Raw genomic sequence first — 25815 nt, 5'->3', positions numbered from 1 at the left:
TCCATAACTCAGAGGGTGGAAATGACCCAGTGTAACTGCAAAGCAGGCACGATGAAATAATAAAGGAAGAAAATAAAGCAAGCAGCAAAGAGTGGACTATCAGGATCTGACACTAGTGAAAAGAAAAAATATATCAACATAGTGGGAAACAATGAACATACTGAAGCTAAAAGTGTGGGAGAACTGTCACACGGAAGATTATTGTCAGAGACAGAAATCTGGAAATTTGACTTTTTCTTTCTGAAAATAACTCTTTCACTAGGCAGCAACACTACCTGAAATTCTACCCTGATATGTTTATTTTTAGGAGGCCTGTTAAAATAAAAATACAAGCATGAAATATGCCATATTGTTTCCTTGAGTTGTAAAAGAGGAAAAAATAATATATGACCAGCATCCATTCTATTAATATAAATTGTTAGCAAATTACTGGGGCACATCACCAGTATGTATTCTAAGCAAAAATATGGAGAGTAAATAATATTTGGAAGAAATGTAATCTATTATGCATAATAAAATAGGCAAACATTTCTTGGCCATTAGGAATAAACTGCAAGTACTCACATAAATGATCATAATTTGTATTACAATTATTCAGTCAAACCAAGCTTTACACACTATTATCTAAAACCTATTAATGTCTCCTAGGATACCATGCTTGGCTTATTTTCCAGGATCCTCATACACTTGCATAGGTGCATACTCACACACACTCCCAGGTTTTAAATGTGGGAGTATAGAATTCTCTCTAAGTTACCTTCTAGTGGGTTAACATTTTCTCAGCCTCCCGGCTCCTTTCCTCAGTGGTCCAAGGCTAAGGCTTTTGGAGCTCTTACGGTAAGTGAAAGAGGATGAGAAAGAATTAGGAAAACAGAAAAGTAGGCTCAGATAAGAGCAAGATTCAGATTCTGGAGCTACTATGGCCAGATTATTCACCAGATTCTCTTAGTTGGGAAACTTCCTCCTTAACCGTTATCTCCTAAACCTTCCCATTTTTCAAGGCATAAGTTTCTGCTAAGTCTATCTTTCTTTTTGGCACTTCATTTTATCCTCACAAAGAAGTGTTTTACGTGAAGTTAACAGAATCCAGTAGGCACACATCCTCCTACTTAGTTACATACTCCCATTTTTCTCTGCATCTTCCTATTTTACTACCCTCAACACTTGCTTTAATGTCAAAAACACTACTAGACTACAGGCTCCATGAGGACAGGGTTCGCACCTGGTTGTCTCATTGCTACATCCCTAGTATTTGGTACAGATTTGGAAGGAAGTACACTCAATACACATTGAAGGAATGACTGAAGCAACGCATGAACAACAACTACTCTACTGGGACACAGGGCAAGTCTCTCTATGTAAGGTAGATCTAAAAGGAAAGCCATGAGCTGGATCCCTCTCTTCCTCTGAAAGAAAACAACTCTTTAACGCCTTTCATTGTAACTTCTTCTAATTCTATCACCAATCAATTTTTATCATATCTTCTACTCATGTGTAAGTCCAATAAGGATAAAATCACAACTTATAATGCTCTGTATGGATAAGTAAAACAGCAGTGTAAACTGAATAGATTTCCACACAACTGATTTTACAACTGTAAATATTTGATCAAAATATGCATAATTACCAAACCATGACCCATTTTGTAATCTTGATAAATGGTGTGTTTCATACAAAGGAATTTTTTTTAACAATTATCCATTGATTTCACTAAGGAAGAAAGAGGCTTTCACTTTTAACTCAAGTCATTCCCCAACATGGTGAATTAACAGAAAGAAGTAATTTGCCTTTCAAAAGAAAACTATTTAATTTAGAATTAATAAGCAGGAAGTGTGGAGTCTGTTAATTTATGATTTATCACATGTTTTTGCAGGTCTTTCTGGGAAGAAATAGCAACTGATAACCTTGATAATTATCATTTTCAGCATGCATTTATTTTGAAGTAGGGTTGTGTCCACAGAATTATTATCAGGTTGCCTCAAACTTACTTCTGTACACTACTTTTTGTCATAAACACTATAAGAAGGAAAATATTATTCATTACCAATCACCCTAAGTCCACTTATGCAAAATCCAGGTTTTTAAAGAATAGGTACTTAACTGGGAAACTGAAGAATACAGTGTTCAGAAATCACAAGCTACTTTCTCTTGAAGCAAATAAAACTTGCTCTCCAATACATCTTACCTGAAAATGTTTAGATGAAATGCACATTGTAACAAGAGAGAAGGGCACTAACATTTATTGAGGTCTCCCTCCTGCCTGGTATTGTCGAATGGCTGTTGAAACTACTCATCCCCATCATTACCCTGAAAATTAGATTTTTAAAAAATCTTCATTTTCAAGTGAGGAAATCAAAGCTCAAAGAGTTCAAGTGGGAAAAAAAAAGAGTTCAAGTGTTTTGGGGGGATTACTAAAATACGTGTAACCCTAAATCTCTTCTCACCTGCCTCTCAAGAGACTAATAAAAGAGAGTCTTGGCCCCAGAACATCTTGATAAATTGTCTGTGAGATCCACCTAAGCACAGGCTCCAGCTTGCACTCCACAGAACACTCCAGCTCACCTGCTCTCACCCAAAGCTCAGAAGTCAGGCCTGCCTGTCTGCCCAGGAAATTAAGGTTATTCTTGCATCCTCATCAGTGTGTCCTCATGGTCAGGCCCTGAAAACTAAGGCTCCAAATGTCCAAAACCGTATAGCCATGTGTATGTATTTAGATTGCTTACAGGATACTTTCATCCCAGAGCAATGAAGAAATTCAAGTCTTGTCCTTGTGTTTCAAGAAAATCTACATCTTGGAATTTCTGATTTACCCTCATTGTTTTATGGCATTCCAACCTGAGCAGAATCCTCCAAGAAAAACCATAGTCTCTCTCTGCCTGGGGGAGAGGAGGGGTCGGATTTCTGGAGATAGAGATTAGAGGAAGAGGGGAAATGGGTGGATTTGGGAAGGGGGAACGAGAAGAAGCGGGATCTGAGAAGGGCGAATAGAAACACACAAGCAGAAAGTTGAGTGAAATTCCAAAAACCAGTGGCACCTAACAAAGCGCTCGGTGCCCACAGTCCGCAGCAGGCTGCACCCACACATGCTCTAGCCCTAGCTGAAAAATCTCCGGGGACCGTGCCTTTGCTTTACGGGTGAATGGTTTAATTGGTTTAGAAAATAATAGTCCACAGTAAATGTCTGAAAGCAGGGACCTCAGCAAAATATCTTGAAGCTAAAAGACGAAAAGCAATCTTGTAATGATTTTAATTACGTATGAGAAAGGGCAGCTCTTCCTTCAGTGTATCAACCCGCCGAGTAGCGAATGAATGAAACCCAAAGGGCGGAGGTGGAGGAAAGGAGGGCAATCTTATCCCGAGAAGGGGCTCGTCAGTTCCGCACAACGTCACGGAAGCAGGGCACTATAACAAACTATAAAGCTCGCAGCAGCCCCCGATCCTCAGCGCTCCGGCCGGTGCCCGGGAACTCGCGCAGGGGCGACCCCGGAGTTCTCCGCAGGCGACAGCCCTTAGCATCTCTTTTTCCGACTGTCTCATCCTTCCAGCCTGCTAGATTCGCAGACTCCTCGGGGAAAGTGCTTCCCTTCTCCCCATCACCTGCATGTTCAAAGCATCCCTTAACCAGCAAGGGCTGTGGGTACCTTTCTACCTCGCTTTCGGGCGGGGCTGAGGTCCACTGAGCAGCAAAGCTACCGGGAAGCAGAGAAGAACTTCCAGGGAGACGGCCCGAGCGGGCAGTGGATGAGTGAGGGGAGCCGGGTTGCCGACCTATCGCTATGGTCTCGCTCCCCGTAGCCGCGAACTGGACGGACGGGGGAACAGCGGGTGCGGACGCCGGGAACCCGAGTGCCGCGCTCGAGGCTGGGGCAGCCGAGGGAGAGGCTGAGGCTGAGTGGCTGCAACTGCTAGTCCAAGCCGGCAATCTTTCCGCTTCCTCCTCCACGCTGGGACTGCCCGCGGCCTCCGCGGCGCCTTCGCAGTTCCGGGCCAACCTCACCAACCAGTTCGTGCAGCCGTCTTGGCGCATTGCGCTCTGGTCCCTAGCATACGGCGTGGTAGTGGCCGTGGCGGTCTTCGGGAATCTCATCGTCATCTGGATCATCCTGGCCCACAAGCGCATGCGGACCGTCACCAACTACTTCCTCGTGAACTTGGCTTTCTCCGACGCCTCCATGGCCGCCTTCAACACCTTGGTCAACTTCATCTATGCGCTTCACAGCGAGTGGTACTTCGGCGCCAACTACTGTCGCTTCCAGAACTTCTTTCCTATCACAGCGGTGTTCGCCAGCATCTACTCTATGACGGCCATTGCAGTGGACAGGTGAGGAGAAGACCCGGGAGGGAGAAGGAGGGGGAGGGAGAGATAGGAGCTGGGCGGTGGGATAAGGTTACAAAGGAAATGGTGACAAAATGGGTTTGATAAAAGGAAAGGGACCAGTTAAAAGTTCTTGAAGAAAAGAGGTCACTAACCCATTGGTAGTCCTCTAATGGCTGAACTGGTTTCTGCTTCTATGGCCTCCCCACTCCCACCCTAATCCCCCTGATCCCCATTAAGGGCATCTAGAAGGACTGAAGAAGGTAAATGAGAGAAATGGGGAAAATCTGTCATTCCAAGCAGGACAAACTCAGCTAGAAACGCTTAGTACTCTCACATTTTCTCAGATGGCTTCAAGCAATTGCCACAAAAATTATGTTATCTGTAAAATGTACTTTTGGGCCTTCCTTCTGTCAGTCATTATTCTGTCAGAGAAATGAGTGATAAGTTACCCTTCTCCTCCCTCTGGTTTGCTGGTCCTCATCACCACCCATCCCCTTCCCCATCCTTGCCCCAAGGCCAACACTGGTTTGGTCTCCCAGTTATGGAGGATCCATCAGAGGCAACAAGCTCCCTCCAAATGATTGCCATCAGCTAGCAGTTTCCACAGTGTTTCAGGTAGATTTCACTTCCAGTAATCTGTGAAGGCCATGAGATGGGTAAACCCTGTGTCTGGAAGATGGCATCCAAATCATTCAGATGATGGGCAACAAAAAGCCCAAAGAATAAGTGGTTAAGAAATGAGGCACACCGGGCTTCCCTGGTGGCTCAGTGGTTTAGAGTCCACCTGCCGATGCAGGGGACACGGATTTGTGCCCCGGTCTGGGAAGATCCCACATGCCGCGGAGCGGCTGGGCCTGTGAACCATGGCCACTGAGCCTGCGTGTCCAGAGCCTGTGCTCCGCAACGGGAGAGGCCACAACAGTGAGAGGCCCGCGTACCGCAAAAAAAAAAAAAAAGAAAAGAAATGAGGCACACCACTTTATAACTGTTGAAGATAATCTTTTAGAATGTCCCCCCATCTACAGTGGGGATTCTGAGATTCTCAAGCAATTTTAAGAAGCTGGAGAGACCTCCAACAGTTGTCCTCAGGTTCCAGTTTATGAAATTTCTGTGAGTATTTTCTTTCTCATATTGAACATTATGGACTATGCATACTGTGTTAACACAATGGTAAACCTCTACCTGTTACTGATAGTTACATTTTAATTCAATATTATGCTAAAAAAGAAACACACCAGTTGATTTTAGTCTTCATTTTGTGATTGGCAGCTTGCAAGGGGGATGCATGGAGGCCGGGGGGAGGGGATTGAAGTCACTTTAACTTCAAGTAACAATGTCCTCATCTGTGAAAAGAAGAAAACACTTTTTTTCTATATTAACGAACTTGTTCAAAATAAAATGAGGCTTAATATTAATTCTTACTACATTAAGCCACCATTATGAGAAAAAATAAGAAAAAACTACTTTTTTTCCCATAAGTCCATCCTCTGTGTTTACTATTTTGAAATAGTGAGCACAGAAGTCTTGATGACATAAAGTTTTAGAAACAAATTTCAAATGCCACGCCCAGGGGGTTAAATTGAAGGAGCAGTGGTTAGCTGCCACTAACTAGGATAAGTAAGCATAAAACCACATTTTAAAAGCCTCTGAAACTGCCAATCTTCCTTTCCCCTTTATCTCTGATTTTCCACAAGTATCTCACCCCTTCATTTTTGTAGGGACAGAGGTGAGTACAAAAAGAAATAAAATTAGCCCCAAGTTGGAGAACAAGTGAAATTGCATCTAATCTTGCTCTACCAAGATAGAAAGGAATGTTTCTTTGGTTTGAGCATTTTTTTAAATACATCTTTTTTGGAGTATCATTGATTTACAATGTTGTGTTAGTTTCTGCTGTACAACGAAGTGAATCAGCTGTATGTATGCATATACCACCATATCTCCTCCCTCTGACCCTCCCTATCCCACGACTCTAGGTCATCACAAAGCACAGAGCTGATCTCCCTGTGCTATGAGGCTGCTTCCCACTAGCTATCTATTTTACATTTGGTAGTGTATATATGTCAATGCTACTCTCTCACTGCATCCCAGTCTCCCCTTCCCCTGCTGTGTCGTCAAGTCCGTTCTCAACATCTGCATCTTTATTCCTGGCCTACCACTAGGTTCATCAGTACCATTTTTATAGATTCCACATACGTGCGTTAGCATATGGTATTTGTTTTTCTCTTTATGACTTACTTCACTATGTATACCAGACTCTAGGTCCATCCACCTCACTACAAATAACTGGTTTGAGCATCTTTATTTTTTGTTTTTGTTTTATTTATTTTTCTTTGTTCTGATCTGGAGGAGAGGCATTAGCATATCATGTTATAAAATTCTCACAATGTTACTGAAATTAATGGTACATTATGAAATATGATGAAAATTTAGTTTGTGAATTTGGTATTTCAAGTCTGCGAGGGGAAAAAAGGTCATTTTCCCAATCACTTTCTGCCAATATTTATATAAAATCTGAAATGGTCTTGGAGTTATTTTCATTGATAATGTAATGCTATTTCATCACACTCACTGGTTTGAAATCAACGAATACTACTTATTCTTTACTATTTCTTTACTAGAAAACATTATTCAATTACCAAAACTATTCAAAATTTAGGAGCATACAATTTGCAACAAAATCTGAAGCATACTCAGTTCAGATACTGAAAAACTTTTTTAAGCTGTTAATTAAAAAATTAGTTTCCTGGGACTTCCCTGATGGTGCAGTGATTGAGAATCCACCTGCCAAAGCAGGGGACATGTGTTTGATCCCTGGTCCGGGAAGATCCCACATGCCACGGAGCAACAAAGCCCGTGTGCCACATCTACTGAACCTGTACTCTAGAGCCCCTGAGCCACAGCTGCTGAGCCTGCGAGCCACAACTACTAAAGCCCATGCGCCTGGAGCCCGTGCTCTGCAACAAGAGAAGCCACCACAGTAAGAAGCCCGCGCACCACAGCAAAGAGTAGCCCCACTCACCGCAACTAGAGAAAGCCCGCGGGCAGCAATGAAGATCCAACGTGGCCAAAAATAAATAAATAAAAATTTTAAAAAAGAATAAACTTAAAAAAATAGTTTCCTTTGAGCAACTGACAAAAATGGATTACAAAAATAGAGATAATTTTTAGAATCCAAGGGTATACAGCTATGACAGTTAGAATTCTCAATAGTTTACCAGTCCACAGAATCTTTCTGCATTGGTGTCTTATCAAACATGAACTGAAAATACTACTCCTGTGGTATCTGCAGTAATTTTATTGATTCAAGTTAGCAAGGTTGACCCATCCTAGAAAGTTCAGGTGGGTTATGGTGCCTTTGGGTATGGTTGCATGGACTCCCTGCCCCATACAGACCATAGTTAACAGTGTATGCTCAAGAAATTATCTTTCTCTATATAACTAATGCTTTATTGAAATAGCCATAAAGTTATATAAACCCTAATTAGGTCTTAACTGATAAAGGAATACATCATTTAGATTGTGATACTAACACTTGATTATTGAATTGTGTGTGTTTTCTAATCCCATTTAATGTAAACTGAGTTGTATCCTCCCAGCCTAATGGAAAATGTACTGAACTCACTGTGTCTCCCTGCCTAAAATCAAAAAGATCTTCTGAGGTTTAAAACTACTTCAGCTTTGACTCAGGCACTTATGGCTTTCCTTCAGCTGCAGCAAAATACTTGCAACCTCCTATGACCTCAGAAATCTTAGACTTGAAAGTATTGTAGATGCTTCCTTAATGAACACCTGTATTTTACAAATGGAGAAACTCAAGCCAACAGTCACACATTTTGTTGAGTAAAGGCGTTATTTTCCTTTAAGTGTTTTGCACTCATTCTGCACTGGGAGAATTGCTTGCTTTCTAATTCCACATTTTTAATGTAATATTGATAACTCTACTATCATAGGTTCTGATCTTATCCTGAAACATCCTGTCCTTTTGCTTTGTTAGAAATTCTTGCAAATCTATGTTTTTATAGGCCAAGAAATCACTTTTAAGTTCTACATAGTTCTTTTTGCCTGTAAGGCTACTTCACCACACACATACACATACACACACACACACAGGAATTATTTGCCAATGAAGAGTCGCTGTTTCTCTCCACCATCCTTCCCAAATTTGCCATTTTGAAATGTAACATTTAAACATAGCATTTATGTAAAAGGTGCTCAGCTTTTCCAAGATCATTCAGCAGAGCTTCAAACCACCGCAGTCCACTACAGGACCTGTACTATTCTTAACCTCTATACTCTCTTATAGCTCCTAAGGAGTTGTGGTGACTACAGGTTTAAATTAGAATGTAGCACTTGTTTATGCTACATGTCTTACATGTATATATGACAGATCTTACATATATATTACCTATGTTTTCATTGAGAATGCAGGTGTTAGAAAATTAATAGAACAGTTTATAACAGAAATATTATCTTTTTAAAACTTTATGGCATATCCCACTTGACATACAGGGATATTAGAAAATAGAAAATATTTTCTTCCGTTTTCTAAGCACATATTTTAAGTTAAGTTAGAAATTCTAGGAAGGCTTATTTACGTATTGTAAGTGACAATTTCAGGGCATAGGGTCCAGTATTGATTAAAATATTTAAAGAATTTTTAAAGTGACAGTCACTGTTTTTTACCTGGAAACCTTAAGGAAGTAATTTAATATGTTTTATTTAATAATTCAAAAGCATTAACAAACACAGCAAAAAATACTTTATATTCTTCAAACCCAGGGACACCTGACATAAATAATTAGTAAAATAAATATTTAATCTAACTGAAGTAAGTTATGTGTTTAGCCAAATAGATAAAAATTTATCTTATATGCTATACTTTTAAAAATTTGCTTCTCATAAAGCTGTTATGCAAAGTATTCATAGAACCTCTATTTCTTTTGAAGCTTATTATGGACAGATAAAAATATATAGTCTTAAAAAATCATAAGGCCTGAATGTGGTAACAAATTATCTAAATGTATAGTGGTAAATTTTACCATTGTTTTAAACATTATGGTTATAAATACTTAGATAAATTTTTTTAAAAAACATCTTTATCAGTCTTTAATTCTAGTGCCTGAGCCAATCTCCTCATTCCTCTCTACTTTAGGGAGAGCCACTGCCCATACAGTTATATTCTTTATTACAATAAGACTTGACTCATTATTTAGCCCAGATGATAAACTGCATGAGCTTAGCCCAAGATAAACTGCTTTACATTTGCATTCTTTGCAAAATAGTAACTAAAACTATGCTTTGGAAAAGATTAATTTTAGAAAATTTTTTATGAATCTTTAGCTCCTTTTACAATTTGTAGTTCTTATTCAAGGATTTTAAAATATCACATTTGCAGCCACTAAAATTACTGCTGTAGTGTGCTGTGAAAGTTCAATTAAAACTATCAAATTCAAGTGAAAATTCTTATAAAATTAATCCTGAGTACATAATGAAAGCAATAAATGTGTATTAATTGAATGAATGAAACATAAAATTATCACAAAGTAAGGTGAAATCAGAAGTGTCTCTTAGATAACTAGCAGAACTCCAGTTGATATCAATGTTACATTAACACCAGGAGAAAAAAGAGTTTATATCACATTTAACAGACACAGTATAAAAAATGCTGAATATATAACATATTCTTAAACACTAATAAAAATATATATCTCTAATATAAAAAGAACAAAAGTAACAAACAGAGAAGTCACAAAAGAAGAAATAAAAGTGTCTAACAAACATTAAATTATGGATTGCTTATATTTTATATCTCCATTTTTCACCTGTTATTTGCTTCTCAAGACATTCAAATATGGACTCTTTTTCCAGCACTCTACCCAAAGAGCCTTATTGAGAAATTCAGTGAGCATTTTAATCCTCGACTTCCTTGACCTTTTAGTAGTATTCCTCACAGGTGGCTATTGCCTCTTGGCTTCCAACTGTCCTGATCATCTCCTACCCCCTCAGCCTCTCTTCCATGGCATTATTAATTCTCAATAATTAGAATTATTTCTAATTCTCTGCCTCTATGTAGTAATTAAATGCATAAGTTCCACAATACCAAATCCTGGACCTGATTTTGTCTTTACTTTATTCTCTATTTCTAAGTGATCTCTTTCAAACCCACAGCTTCATTTTTCACTTTTGAATGAACAGTTTCCATTTTTTCTATTATCTAATTGGTTTTCTTTTGAATTATAGAAGACACATAACAATCCATACAATAAAGTAGACAAATATAAATGAATGAAAAATTAAAACTGGAAAAAAATAGAAAGGGAGAAAATAGAAACAAGATGGGAGTGAAGTTATAACATGGACATTCAGGTCAAAGAGTCCCAATCATTTATGAAAGTTAAGCTTTAAATATGTCTCTGAGCTTCTTAGTGAACAAACATAAAAGGAAATACAATTAGTAAATTTGTTTACACTGTCCATATAAACAATATATACACATTCCTTAAGGGCTTAGGCATTTCTGATATTTGAGTTTCAAGAAATTCTTTGTATGGGTAATTAAGAGGACAGTGTCCTCAACCACAGTGTCATAAATGCAAAAGAAAATTTCCCATAGGTGTTTGCTTAGCATTCCTCTGAGTAGGCCAAAGACATATGCCAAAGCAGAACTCAGTGAATGATGTTCTCAGGGTAAAACCTCTATCTGAGCACAGTTTCCAGATGGTCTGGTTTGTTGCATTGAAAAAACTACAAAAAAGGATAAAATGTATTTCCTCCAAAAGTATTTTTTCCACCTGAACTTTGGATATAGCTTGAGATTCAAATAATTCAAAGTTGTAACATATGGTAAAAGCTCTACAAATCATTCTCATTCCAGTCCCCAATCTCTGATCCTGATCCATCCTCTATACCAGTCTCTTATTTAAACTTATTTTCCCCTCATGCATTATAAGGATCCTATATGCACAGTGAAAAAAATTAAAAATAGAAATATTAGAAAGTTAAATTTACCTGTAATTGTCCTACACCCCAAATATAGCCTATCTATGATCTTCACATTCACACTTCCTCTCCCCTCATTTTTTGTGATATGTATATCTCACATATTACATTATGTACATGCATAAAGATATATTTTTAATTACTAAAATAGTGCCACATTATCATGTCATTTTTAATTTACCATACAGGGTTATTAAAATTTATTGAACAAATTATAAATCTTGGACATCATATGTTATGAAGATATAGATGTTTATCTTACTCTATAACATTTTTACTTTAATTGTTTAAATTACAGTAAGTACATATAAGATAGAAATAATAAATACATATGCTTTAAAACTCAAAAAGTAAGTGGATCACCAGCCTAAAATCCTCTAAACCATCTTTGAGCTCTGCTCGTGCACATGATGTTTCCACTTGGGGTCTGAAAAGCTCCTCAAACTCCTCCAAACCCATTATCTTACCTCCAAACCTCTTCCTCTTCCAGTGTTCCCCATTTCAATAAACAGTACGAGCATCCATTTAGTTGTTCAAATAGCTCCCAATCTATTACCTTCTTTCTGACTCTACCCCCACTTCCCTAGTCCAGGCTACTATCATATCTTTCCTGGACTAATAAAAACACCTCCTAATTGGTCTCCCCACATCCAATCTTAATCCACCTTAGTATATATAAGAAGATGTTTCTGCACTCCTACTTAATGCTACAATGTTTTCCCATTGCTGTTATGAGAAGAAGAATATTCTTAATCCAGATAATAATACCTTGTATAGCCTGGTTCCTTGACCTGTCCAACTTCAACTCATACTATACCTCAACTTCCTTATCTTTGTTCTAGCCACTCTGATCCTCTTTCAAGTCCCTAAATGTGTGATGCTATCTTTTTGCCATAAAGCCTTTAAACTCAGTTTTCCTTCTGTCTCAACTTCCCTTCTGCCCATTCCTCATTAGTTGAATGTACTCCTCATTTAGATAACAGCTTGAATCTCATTTCACAGGGAAACGTTCCATAAGCCTCCCAATTTAAATTAAATGTCACTTTGTAGATTCTCTTAGCACATGTTAGTCATAGCATTTTTATATATTAAATTAAGAATACTTGATTAATAATTTCCTCTAATAAACTTATAAACATCAGAAAGACAAGTTCCCTCTGTTCTTAGTCTTTATTGTATCCTTATGCCTGTCATACTGTTTTGCACATGGTAAGCACACAACCCAGATTCCTGAATAAAAGAATCATAAAAGTAATCAAATAAAAATTAAAGTGATGAGATATAACTTTTTTCCATTAAAATCGGCAGAGATTGCTAAGTTGTAGTAAACATGGCATTTTAACACATGATTTTAGATTGAACCATATGTAATTGCCAGTTTTTAATAGTTTAAAATGTCAATTAATATTGCATATGGTTTAATCTAGCATTTGGGTATATATTGTCAAAAATCTTTCAGGGTTCAATTTTCCGACATGTTCAAAGATATTTTTCAAATCAAAATTCAAAGAACTGAAAACAACTAAAAAGCCCAACAAAAAGAAATGAATGATGAGGCATCTAAAAATGAAATTCTATGTAGAAATTTTTAAATTACATTTGAATATAACATCAGCTCTCTCAAGTCTCTAGGCACATGTATATAAATGTGCTAACATTAACATGCATATCCAAATTTTTTAAGTCTTTTTATAACCTTTGCTTATAAACCATTTCTTGCTAGTCTCCAATTATTTCAAAGACTCCCTAGGAAAGTCTGATGAGAGTTCATCAGTAGTCCTCCTTAGCACTTCCATTCTCCTCACCATACCCTGGCCAGAGAGAGAGAGAGAAAGAAAGAAACAGCAATGTCAGCACTTTGGTACAGAGCATAATAGTGTCTCTGGAAGAAGCCATGCCTTTCTCCAGTTGTTTTGGGCATACTGCATCCAATTCTGCAGAAGTCATAAATTACAAACTGCCCTCTGCCTGAAGTTTTTGTGATGTCTATTTGTGTTCCAAATAGAATTTGGAGGAATTATCGTGTCCCTAATCTTTGCTCCATTAACAAATTCTTCAAGACCAGTGTTCCTTCATCTTCTACTTGCAACTCTCTCTCCCTGGGCCTCAGCTCTAAACCACATGTCCAGAATGAGGAATTGTTTCCCTACTTACCTATGCCTCACTGCTTTGAGAATACAGCATTCTTATTGAGGCTTGCTCACTGGCACGTTGGATAAATGGTGCAAAATATACAACTGGGGTTTGAAGCCCCACCACTTCATTAGACACAGTCAGAGTCTGAATCCGACTTTAGACTCAGCGGGATCTCTAACACACAATGAATTTTTAGACTATGGATTTAACAGTCTGATATAATTCTATATGTGCAATAAGGTAGATATAGATTTGATTTTCTCTGAATACTGAGATTTTGGATAATTTTGTTTCCCTTTATACTTTTCCTTTTCTAATTATCTACAACAAAATGTACTTCTTTTACATGAAACAAAATGCATTGCTAATTAATTAAAGTTCTGAAGATGGATGGTGGTGATGGTTGCACAATAATGTGAATGTACCACTGAACTGTACACTTAAAAATAGTTACAATGGTAAATTTTATGTTTGGTATGTTTTATCACTATAAAAGATTTTAAATATTAATTAAATAAATAAATACTGTTTAAGAACCTAATAATGATTCTGAGATACATGCTAAAGAGTTTGGACTCAAGGAGAGAACAACTTGATTAAACTTTGTATAGATTTTTAGTGATAGATGTTTTATGGCAACATTTTAAACACACTTTCTAGGCTAATTTAGAAATCATGAAGACATCTCTGGCAAAAGAGTACCTAACATTACAATGGATTATTTTGTAAACTGTGAAATCTTTTTCCCGGGAATTATGTAAAGATATCATACCTATGTGGAGTAATTTAGAAGACTGCCTAAAGATACAGGGATAAATTAGCTCAGTATTTCTATTATTTAGTCTGGTATATGACAAAAGTTTTTAAATATTTGCTTAAGAAGTCCCCTATTTTGAGTTTGTATTATCATCTATGATTTTTTTTACCTTCAAATCTGCCCAAGTATCAAGGTTATTTAAATTTTTCTTTTATGCATACCTGTAAGTAAGGAAAATGTGTATCTGATTTTATCACTAAGCAACAAAGGGCTCAATTGTGTTCTGGAGCTGATTTATACTTGTTAGAGGGAATCAATTGTGCACATTTCTTCTCAACTCTGCATTTAGTGATGTTACTTTGGTAGCTTGAAATCATGGTAGGAGTATTTACACCACAGAAATTTGCAAATGCTAGAAGTCATGAGTTTTGTTTTGTTTCTGTGTTTTTTTTTTCCTTAGAGTGCTTGTGGTTAAACATTTACCAGCACACAAATCACTATATTTGTAGTTATTCACTCAGTAGCTATTTCTTAAGTACCTTACAAGTATTAACATTGTATAGATACGGGGCACACTGGAATAAACAAGACAAATATGTCTCATATCCTAATGAAACTGTAATTAATATCTTCACTTGAATCCCTCAGCTGTAGTCCACCAGAGTCCTAAATCCAATAATCTATTGAACTTCAACATCTGAAAGTTTAATAAGCATCTCAGAATTTACATGCTCCAAACTGATTTCCTGATTTTCCTCTGAAACTTACTCCTCCTACAATCTTCTGAGGTCAAAAATCTGAACCTCAGGTCAGAACTCTTGGAAGTATTCTCACTCATCTCTTCTTTTGTACTCTATGTCCAATCAATCAGAAAATCTAATCACTTTTACTTTCAAAATATATGTAGAATCTAATCACTCCTTAAGATGCCTATTGTTGCCTCCCTAGTGTAAGTCAATATCATTTCTCACCTAACTGGTTTCCCTACCCCTGCTTTTGTTCCCCTTTGGTTTGTTCTCAATGCACCAATCAGAGAGATTCTGTAATGAGTCAGATAATATATTCCCTCTACAAATCCTCCAATGGCACCTCAGTTCTCTCAGGGTAGAAATCAAAGTTCCTATAATGGTCTATAAGAATTTATAGTAACTGGTCCTTTGTTACTCTCCAACCTTATCTCCTACTACTTATACTCCACTGCTCTGCTCCACCATCACTGGATTCCTCTGTTACATCAATATACTAAGTGTGTTTCCACCTCAGGATCTTACACTCTGTGTGAAACACTCTTACTCCAGACACATTGTTCATTACCTGTACTACTTCTGGACCCTAACTACTCTATTTGAAATTGCTTTAAATTTTTCTTTACCACACGTATCACCTTCTAAAATACTATATAATTAGCTCATCTGCAATGTTTATTGTTTTTTGTATGTCTGCCCTACTGGATTCTAAGTTCCATGAGGACAAGTTCCATGAGGACCTGTGTCTCAACTGAGTAAATGAAGAATAGATAGAGTCTATGGTAACTGGGAACACATAGCAGGGGAAAGCACATTTATAGTGTTAGAGCAGAAAAACACAGAAATGTAGAAACATTTTTTAAGTTCCTTATTTTATAGAAGTATAGAAAATATCTCCTAATAAATTGGCTATGAGTAGTTACTATTTAAATAAAAACAAAACATTTAAGATATTCTATGCAACCTAATATGTGATTATCATATTAAACTGAATCATCTATAAAGAAAAAGATTAGGAGATTTTCAAATGAGCATAGGAAACAATTTTGAAGAAATTAAAAACTCACAAATTGAGTGTTTATGTTGAATAAGTACTATTAATCACAATTCAGAATTCTTAGATGAATAAACTTACTGAATTTAAAAGACGTCACAGTGCCATATGTATTGATTTTTATACCTTCAAATTAAATAAATATATGAAGGCCGTTTTCCCCATTAAGTTAACTACATGGTATAAAATAAATTCAAAACTCTTAAACTTACATCATGTTTTCATTAACTTAAAATGTTTTACTCCTAAAATAAAAATATTTTCAATATCTCTTCAACAAAGATTTACATAAGCTAAATTTCATGTTGAAGCCTGTGGTATTTCACAAATAAACTAGTGTAATAATATTTTTTAAATAACAGATTACAGTGCTTTCCTATGTAAGAAATTACTGACAATCCCCATTGACCAGTCACAAAACCACCGATGAGACTGTCTTTAATGAACAAGAATGAAACTGAATATGGTCTCCTTAGAAACATATAAAAGGACACCATTTTAAGTTTTAGTAGCTCAAAAATAGAACACATATGCCAAAGAACACACACACACATAACCAATTCTATGCATGCACTATTCAATACACGCAATCCTTGCTTTGAACAAATTTCAGTTACCAAGATTATTTATTTATATAACACCAGTCCCCTCAACAGCATGGCTCAAGTTTTTCTTACCATGTCACATTAACTGTGAGTACTTGCATAAAGTAAAAAATTTGCTTCTAGCTCTTAAGCTCTCATGAATCACTCCACAAATAACAGATGTACTTCATAGTCAGTGACCAATCATATTCCTATTTTTCAAAATCTGTTACTGATTGGTCACTGATTATCTTAGTCAGTTCATGCACAGACAGCAAAGCACATAGTTGCATTGCCTCATTGTCTTTCAATGATAAACTCAAATGACACCTTAGAAAAATGGCTAATCAAGAGAAGGACTTGACAACAAAGAGGAAGAAATAGAAAGTGATAACACTGAAAGTGAAATGCAAATCCAGTATAGGTGAAGATGAAGAAGAATAACTGAATAAGGGAATGTTGACAGTCACTTTACAAGAGACTCTAAGTATGCAGCCAGAGGAAATTAGTGAAGGTGAATTTATCAACATGAATGAGGAAAATAATAGTGACAAATGATGAAGATGTCCCAGAGGAAGAGAACTGGCAAAAATCTTCATATGAAAAAAAAAAACCTCTCAGATATTTCACCACTTTCAAAGTTCAAGGATAAAATGTTGAAAGCTGATTCAAACTCACAAAGGAGTACAATGCTTTTCCAAGGTATAGAAAACATGTTGGCTCTGTATATGTTACATGAAAGAATAAAGTAAACACTATTCAAACTACTCATGATACCTTTACATTTTTTTCTAAGACTTTATTTTTAGAGCAATTTTTGGTTAACAGCAAAATTGAGGGAAGGTACAGAGATTTCCTATGTATCCTCTGCCCCCCACACTTGCATAGCCTCCCTGTTATCAACATCTCCCACCAGAGTGGTACATTTTTTACCACTGATGAACCTAACTGACTCATCATAATCACCCAAAGTCCATAGTTTACATTAGGCTTCACTCTTGGTGTTGTACATTCAATGTATTTAGGCAAATATGTAATGTCATGTAACCATCATTACTGTCTCCTCCAGAGTATTTTCACTCCCCTGAAAATTCTCTGTGCTTTGCCTATTCAACCCGATTCCCTTGAACCCCTAGCAAATACTGATCTTTTTACTGTGTCCATAGTTTTGTCTTTTCCATAATCACATAGTTAGAATCAAACAGTATGTAGCCTTTTCAGATTGACTTCTTTCACTTAGTAATATGGATTTAAGATTTGTTGATGTTTTTTCATGGCTTGATACTAGATTTCTTTTTAGCAGTGAATAATATTTCATTATCCGATGTATTGGGTTGGCCAAACAGTTGGTTTGGTTAGTGAATACATTGTTCAATAAAGTTATTCGTGAAAATGAAAAATGTGTCTTTTATTTTTACTTTAAACCAAACGAACTTTTTGGCCAAACCAATACCATAGTTTATTTATTCATTCATCTAATGAAGAACATCCTGGTTGCTTTCAAGTTTTTGGTAATTATGAATGAAGCTGCAGTAAACATCTTTGTGCAGGGTTTTGTTTTATTTTTGTTGTTGTTATTTTGGTTTTTTGTGTGGTTTTTTTTGTTTGTTTTGTTTTGTGGACATGAATCTTCAACTCTATTTGGTAAATACCAAGGAGCATATCTGTTGCTGGATCATATAGTAATAGTATGTTTAGTTTTTTAAGAAGCAGCCAAACTGTCTTCCAAAGTGGCTGAACCATTTTGCATTCCCACTAGCAATGTATGAGAGTTTCTGTTGCTTCACATCATTTCCAGCACCTGGTGTTATGGATTTTCACCATTCTATAGGTGTGTAGTCGTATCTCATTGTTGTTTTAATTTGCATTTACCTGGTGATGTATGATGTGGAGCATCTTTTTGTATGCTTATTTACTATCTGCATATCTTCTTTGGTGAGGTGTCTGTTAAGGTTTTTGGAACCTTTTGGGAACCTTATACATATGTTAAATCTTTTGTAGTTGTCCCACAGTCCTTGGATATTCTCTTCCATTTTTTCAGCCTTTGTTTTCTTTGCTTTTCAGTACTTATGGATTCCACTTATATATACTCTAGCTCAGAGGTTCTTTCTTCAGTCATGCTCAATCTACTAATAAACCCATCAAAGGCATTCTTCATTTCTGTTGCAGTGTTTTTCAACTCTAGCACTTCTTTTGGTTCTTTCTCTCTTAGGATTTCCATCTCTCTTCTTACATCACCCAGCTATTCTTACATGCTGTCTGCTTTATCAGTTAGAGCCCTTAGGATATTAATCCAGTTAATCCAGTTAGCCCTTAGGATATTAACCCAGTATGATAATTCCAACATCCCTTCTATGCCTGGTTCTGATGCTTGCTTCATCTCTTCAGGTTTTGTTTTTTGTTTTGTCTTTTGATAGCTGGACATGATGTTCTGGGTAAAAGGACCTGCTCTAAATAGACTGTTAGTAATGTGGTGGTGAGGTACGGAGGAAGGGGAAGCATTCTAGAGTCCTATAATTAGGTCTCAGTCATTTAGTGAGCCTATGCCTCTGTTCTGTGAACTTCAGAAGTGTTTCTCATTTTTTTCCCTCCCTTTATTTTTAAAAAAATTTTATTGGAGTAAAGTTGATTTACAATGTTGTGTTAGTTTCTGCTGTACAGCAAAGTGATACATATATCCACTCTTTTTTAGATTCTTTTTCTATATAGGTCATTACAGAGTATTGAGTAGAGTTCCCTGTGCTATACAGTAGGTCCTTATTAGTTATCTGTTTTACATATAGTATAGTGTATGTATATCAATCCTAATCTCCCAATTTATCCCTCCCCTGCTCTTTCCCCCCGGATAACCATAAGTTTGTTTTTTACTTCTTCTTAACAATGACTGCCCTCAGAGGAAACTAGTTGGTCAGAGTTTAATCTGCTGGGGTATTATCGGAGTCTAACTGTCCTGAGGGAAGGATATATTCCAGTCCAGCTGCATCAGCCTTCGACTTGGAAGAAGGGAAATAGCCAACTCTAACCTACTCTAGACATCTGTCCCATTTAAAGGGAGAGAAACATATGTGTTAAGAATAGTCTCTGATGTGTTTAAAAAGTCCTTTTCCCCTTCATCCTGCTAGAAGCATGAGGGGGTGTTTCTCTGATATATACAGTGGGATCATGGTCCAGTTCCTGGAAGTAACTCACAGTATTGTGAGAGGCCTCTGCTATATTTCCAAAATGTGTATTTAATAATCTGAGGGGAAAATGTAACATTCTATAAAGCAGGACAAAATTATTCTTCCACAATTTTACTTTGTAGAAAGATCTAAATCTTCGTATGCTTCCTCATTACTCTTTTATTCTGTTGTTAATTTACTTGTAGAAACCTGGACAATCGTTCTGCCTTTGCTGTAACCTGTTCCATACAACTCATCCTGAGTTTCATTACCTTTGAGTAGTAATTTCCATTTATCTTCTATTTGGATATGTTTAATTTGTTAATTTTTCCATTTGCTAATTTTTAGGGGAGAACATTCTAAAGGGTTCATTCAGTAAAAACAAAAAAAGATGAAGAACTACAAGCAACATATACGTTTCAAAATAAATGGAAAGAATTGTTGACATAATGAATGCTCCTCTATAATTACATCACATTTGTTATGTTCAAATCTTTTTTTATCTTTACTAGTTGTTGTTGTTGTTGTTTTGTCTTCTATCAGTTATTGAGAAAAGTGTGATAGTCCAACTATGATTGGGAATGTATTTCTCATTTTAGTTTTGTCTATTTTGCTTTGTATATCTTGAAGCAATATTTATACAAATCTAGGACTGTTATGCTTTCCTATGAATTTATCCTTTTTATCATTATGAAATGTCCCTCTTTACATTTAGTAACACCTCATGCCTTAAAGCCTAATTTTTGTGATGTTTTTTGAATTTTATTTTTATACAGCAGGTTCTTATTAGTTATCTATTTTATACATATTAGTATATATATGTCAATCTCAATCTCCCAATTCATCCCACCACCCACCCCCAGCTTTCCACCCTTGCTGTCCATATGTTTGTTCTCTACCATCTGTGTCTCTATTTCTGCCTTGCAAACCAGTTCATCTGTACCATTTTTCTAGATTCCACATATATGCATTAATATACAATATTTGTTTTTCTCTTTCTGACTTACTTCACTCTATATGACAGTCTCTAGCCAATCTTTTCTTTGGTTAGTGTTTACATGGTAACCCCTTTCACACAAACATTTTAACACCAAGAATGTCTAATATGATTAGAAGTCACAAATTTGATCCCATGATGTGTGGAAATGTAAATTTTAATTACATAACTTTATTTATTTTTTTAAGTTAACATATACTAAAATTGACTTTAATTGATGTACAGATTTAGGATTTTTAATGCATGAATCTATTCATGCAACAGTCACCACCATCAGGACACAGAACAATTTCATTACTCCAAACAAACTCCATCATGCTATACCTTTGTATTCATACCCGCTCTCTGCCTTAAAACCTGGGAAGCACTGATTTATCTTTCTCCACTGTAGTCTGGTCTTTGCGGGAAAATATCATATTAATGTAATCATACAATATGTGAACTTTGAGACTGGCTATTTTCACTCACCATAACATCTCTGAGATCTAAGTTGTTGAGTGTATCAAAAGTTTGCTCGTTTTTTATTGCTGAGGGTATTCTTTGTATGGAGGCACCAAAGTTTATTTGTTCATCCACCCTTTGCAGGATATTTTGGTTGTTTCTAGTTTTGAACAATTATGATCTATTCATAGATCATAAACATCCATTAAAGATTTTTGTGTGAAAACAAGTTTTCATTTCTCTAGAGAAAATAAGTAGGAGTGGGATTACTGGGTCATTTGGTAAATGTATATTTAACTTTATAAGAAATTGTGGAACTGCTTTCCACAGTGGCTATACTATGTTGTATTCATACCAACAGTGTATGAATGTTCTACTTGTTCCAGATCTTCATCAGCAATTGGTATTGTCAGTATTTTTGTTTTAATTTTAGCCATTTTAATGTGTATCTTGATGTACTTTTAATTCACATTTCATTAATGGATATTTATATTAGACAAGTTTCATGTGCTTATTTGTCATTAATGCATCTTCTTTGATGAAGTGCCTATTCAAGCCATTTGCCCATTTTTAAATTGGATTGTTTTCTTACTATTAAGATTTTATTTTTAACAGCTTTATTGAGTTATAATTTACATACCATAAAATATACTCATTTTAGGTATATGATTTAATGATATTTAGTAAGTTTTTAGTTATGTAACCATCAACACAATTTAATTTTAGAACATTTCCATTACCTCAAAAAGAAACCCCACTTCCAATTTTGTAGTCACTCCCCATTCTACGCACAGCCCTAGACAACCACTAAGCTATTTTCTCCTGCTACAGATTTGACTTTTCTGGAATTTGATATAAATGGAATCATTTTATATTACATATAGTCTTTTGCATAGACTTCAAATTGTTTTCTCTGTTTTCAATTGGGTTATATGTCTTCTTGTTAAATAGTGAGAGTTATTGTGTATTTTGAACACAAGTCCTTTACTGGACATATTATTTGCAAATATTTCCTCCTTGTCTGTGGTTTGTCATTTTACTTTCTTCATTGCATATTTGAAAAGCAAAAATTTTTAATATTCATGAAGTATTCATGAAGTACATATCATTTTTCTCTTTTATTGTTTGTGCTTTTGTAGTCAGTTCTAAAAAATCATTAGCTATCCCAAGGTTGTGAAAATTCACTTCTATGTTTTTTTCTGATAGTTTTATAGTTTTAGATCCCACATTTATATGTGATACGTTTGGAGATTATTTTTATGTGTGGTGTGAGATAACTGAATAATTTATCTTTTTGTATGTGGATACCTAATTGTCCTAGCACTGTTTGTTGAAAAAATACAATTTACCCCCATTAAATTGCATTGGCACAGTTGTCAAAAATCAACTGAACATAAATGTAAGTGTTTATTTCCAGATTCTTGATATTTTTGCTTCACTGATCTACATGTCTATTTTTATGCCAGTACTACACTGTCTCGATTACTGTAGCCCTGTAATAAATTTTGAAATATGGAAAGTATAAGTCGTTCAACTTTGTTTTTATTATTCAATTTTTTTTGACTATTCTAGAAGGTCTGTACTTCCAAATTATTTTTAAGATCAGTTTTTTAAATTCTGGAATTAGAATTGGAAGTTTTATAAGGATTCTGTTGAATTTTTCAGTCAACTTGGAAAGCATTGTCAGCTTAACAATATTGAGTCTTCCAATCCATGATCATGGAATGTCTCTCCATTTATTGAGGTCTTCTTTAATTTGTTTTAACAATGCACTGTAGTTTTCAATGTATGTCTCAATTCTTTTATTAAATTTCTTCCTATATTTATTAAATTATTTTTGGTGCTACTGAATAGACTTTTTTGAAGTTCATTTTTAGATTCTTCATAACTAGTATATAGAAATACAATTCATTGAACTTGTATTCTGTGATCTTGCTGAACTTATTAATTCTAATGGTTTTGGGGTTTTGTGGGTTCCTTAGGAAGATCATTTCGTCTGCTAATAAAAACAGTATTAGTAATAAAGACAATATTCCCGTTGTAATAATGACAGTATTCCTGTTGAATACTGTCAGTAATAAAGACAGTATTCCTGTTGAATCTGGATGCCTTTTATTTCTTTTCTTTCTTTCTTGTTTTGTAGTTGTTATTGTTGCTGTTGTTTGCTGTTTTTTTCATATCTGATTTTTCTCTTTAATTATATTTTCATGATATCTTATTAAGGTAATTTGAGCACAAATAATTCAATGATAGAAAATGACAGAAAAACAATTTAAAAACTCACCTCCATTCATTCATTAATTTAGTCATACAATAAATATGTATCAGGTGCCAAATATGTGCAGTCATTATCCTAGATGCTATGAATATATTTATTATCTAAGTATATATCCAAGAATATATTATTATCCCAGTTTAGAGGTTATCTATACCTTCTTTCTTCCATTTGCACAGTTAAATAAGCATTTACATCATCACAACTTAAATACCTGAAGATTGGGTACTCCTTCTGCTTGATGGACAACATCATCTTTCTGAGTTTAAGGATAACAGAGTGGAACTGCCACAGGCCACTTCAAAAAGTAGTTTAATATGGTATAGGCCATATAAAACAAACTTGAAGGAAATTAATTCCTAGTGCACCCAAAGAACTTACAGAGTCTCCAAGTATAACATTGAACATTTCTATTTAATCATTGAACCACTGAGCACTAGTTGCCCTGACTGTTGTTACATAGAAGACCTTAGTACTCTCCATACAAGAAATTCTTCTGAAAGGAGAGATTTGAAAGAGAAATAACCTATAATGCACTACCCTGATGGAACAGTTTCTGTTGAAAAGTTATAACAATATCAAAAGAAGTTTTGGGGTTTTTTTAATCCTTAGATCAGAATTTTGGTGTGAACTTATTTTTCTTTCTACTCTGATCACAACTAGCTAAGAACCAAATTAAATAAGTTATCTTTGTTTATTTTTGTCTCGAGCTTACCACAGCAACTTTTTTTAAATTCTCAAGTGTTAATTTCATTTTATTCAATATAGTTTTAGAGTGATTTAGGTTGAATGTCTACTGTGCCTGATATTACCTAAGTCTTCTTGAAAACATTGTCTTATGTAATGTCATTTTAACCTCATAATCATACTCTACACCATGTTTATTATTCCCATTTAGCAAAGTTAAGAAAACTATTCCTTTTAAAAATTGTGTATACGCTGAAGTTTTTATTTGTAAACAATTATTCACCCATCCATCTGTCTAAATATTCAAAGCTATTTGCAGTCATTATTCAACAATGATGTTAACTACTATAGATACTTTGTTAGGTGCTACAGAACATAGAGAAGAATAAATCGTATCTCCAATGAGCTAAAATCATTATGAGCATAATGCTGTTGCAGCACTGAGGAGGTAAAAACTAACTCTGCACAGAGAGAGGGAAAGAATCTACAGTGATCAATGTGTAATCTGAGTGGAAATTAAAGGATGGTTAGAAGTTTTCCAGTCATAGAACTTTAGAATAACATATGAAGCAAAAGAAAAATCACTTCAGCAAGGAAACTGGCATGTGAAAAACATGAAATTATTATCTGAGCTGGATAATGTCCAGTTTTCAGTTCATATCTACTCACTATCTATTCCACTCTTTTTTTTCTGCCCCTGCCCACCAGGCTGACTACTTCTGTAGACTGACTGTATCAATAGGGTCCCTCACTCTTGGGTCTCTTCTTGGCTTTTCCTAATGGGAGACCTCTGGAGGGGATGGGAAGAAGGAGAGTGCCTTTGGGATATATCTACCATTCTTGCCTTTCAGGATTGCTGCAAATTGGCTAAGTCTCCAACTGTATACATATCTCTTACCAAGTGCTCCTTCCTAGGGCTTCATCTCCTTACTTCAGATTATAGGATCTTGAATTTACAGACTAAAGCAATGTCTACTGTGGCCAGAAGCAAACTTGAAAACAGTAAAATCTATATTATTTCAGGCAAATATTACTTAATATAATCAAGTAAACATCTGAAGACTGCACTCTCTCTTTAGACCAAAAATTTTAAATGTATATAAGCATGTAAAGATCCAGAAACAGAGCTTAATAAAAATGTTACCAAAAGGAAAAATTATACCATATACCAAGAACAATTACAAAATGGAAAGGCTTACTGAGAGTAGTAAAGTTATGTCAAAAAATTCTGTCTTGCAAAAGACATCATCTTTTTGATGAAAAAGACCCCTTCAATTATGTCAGGAAAAGAAGTACATGGTAAAGGACATTGGTCCTGTATTAGAGTGAAAAGGAAAACTAATAAAAGATGGCATTTTAATGTGAGCTTCTGATGGATATTCCTGAGAATTTCTTCCTCTATGAAAGACAACAAAAAGTGACTTTAAAACTTGTTTAGGTGATATGCTAATTGGAAGAGTAAAGAATCCAATCTTAGCTATTCTTTGTGAAACAGTCAGACTAAGGAGACTCTAACGTATTTGAGAATCTATTTGGTGGGGAAGACTGGTAATGAGAAGCTTAGACAAACACCTAGGAAAATCTAGTGTGATCATATCAAAGATATATATTTCTTTAAAGGAAGAATAAAGTACTGACACTCATTTGAGAGAGATTGTAT

The 25815-nt window shown here is 35.5% G+C and overlaps 1 protein-coding gene across 1 annotated transcript in view; it reads left to right on the top strand.

Annotated features, from left to right (window-relative positions):
• The first annotated feature begins 3776 nt into the window (after nt 1-3776).
• TACR3 (tachykinin receptor 3) overlaps nt 3777-25815 on the top strand; it is a 69017-nt gene continuing 46978 nt past the window's right edge. Inside the window, exon 1 of the mRNA XM_060088226.1 lies at nt 3777-4321. Coding sequence (XP_059944209.1) covers nt 3777-4321 — 545 coding nt within the window. The remainder of the gene's footprint in view (nt 4322-25815) is intronic.

This window comes from Mesoplodon densirostris, chromosome 1 (assembly GCF_025265405.1).
Source record: "Mesoplodon densirostris isolate mMesDen1 chromosome 1, mMesDen1 primary haplotype, whole genome shotgun sequence".
Lineage (NCBI taxonomy): Eukaryota > Metazoa > Chordata > Mammalia > Artiodactyla > Ziphiidae > Mesoplodon > Mesoplodon densirostris.
The sequence above is the reverse complement of the archived record's forward strand: the minus strand, read 5'-3'. Positions and strand labels throughout refer to the sequence as shown.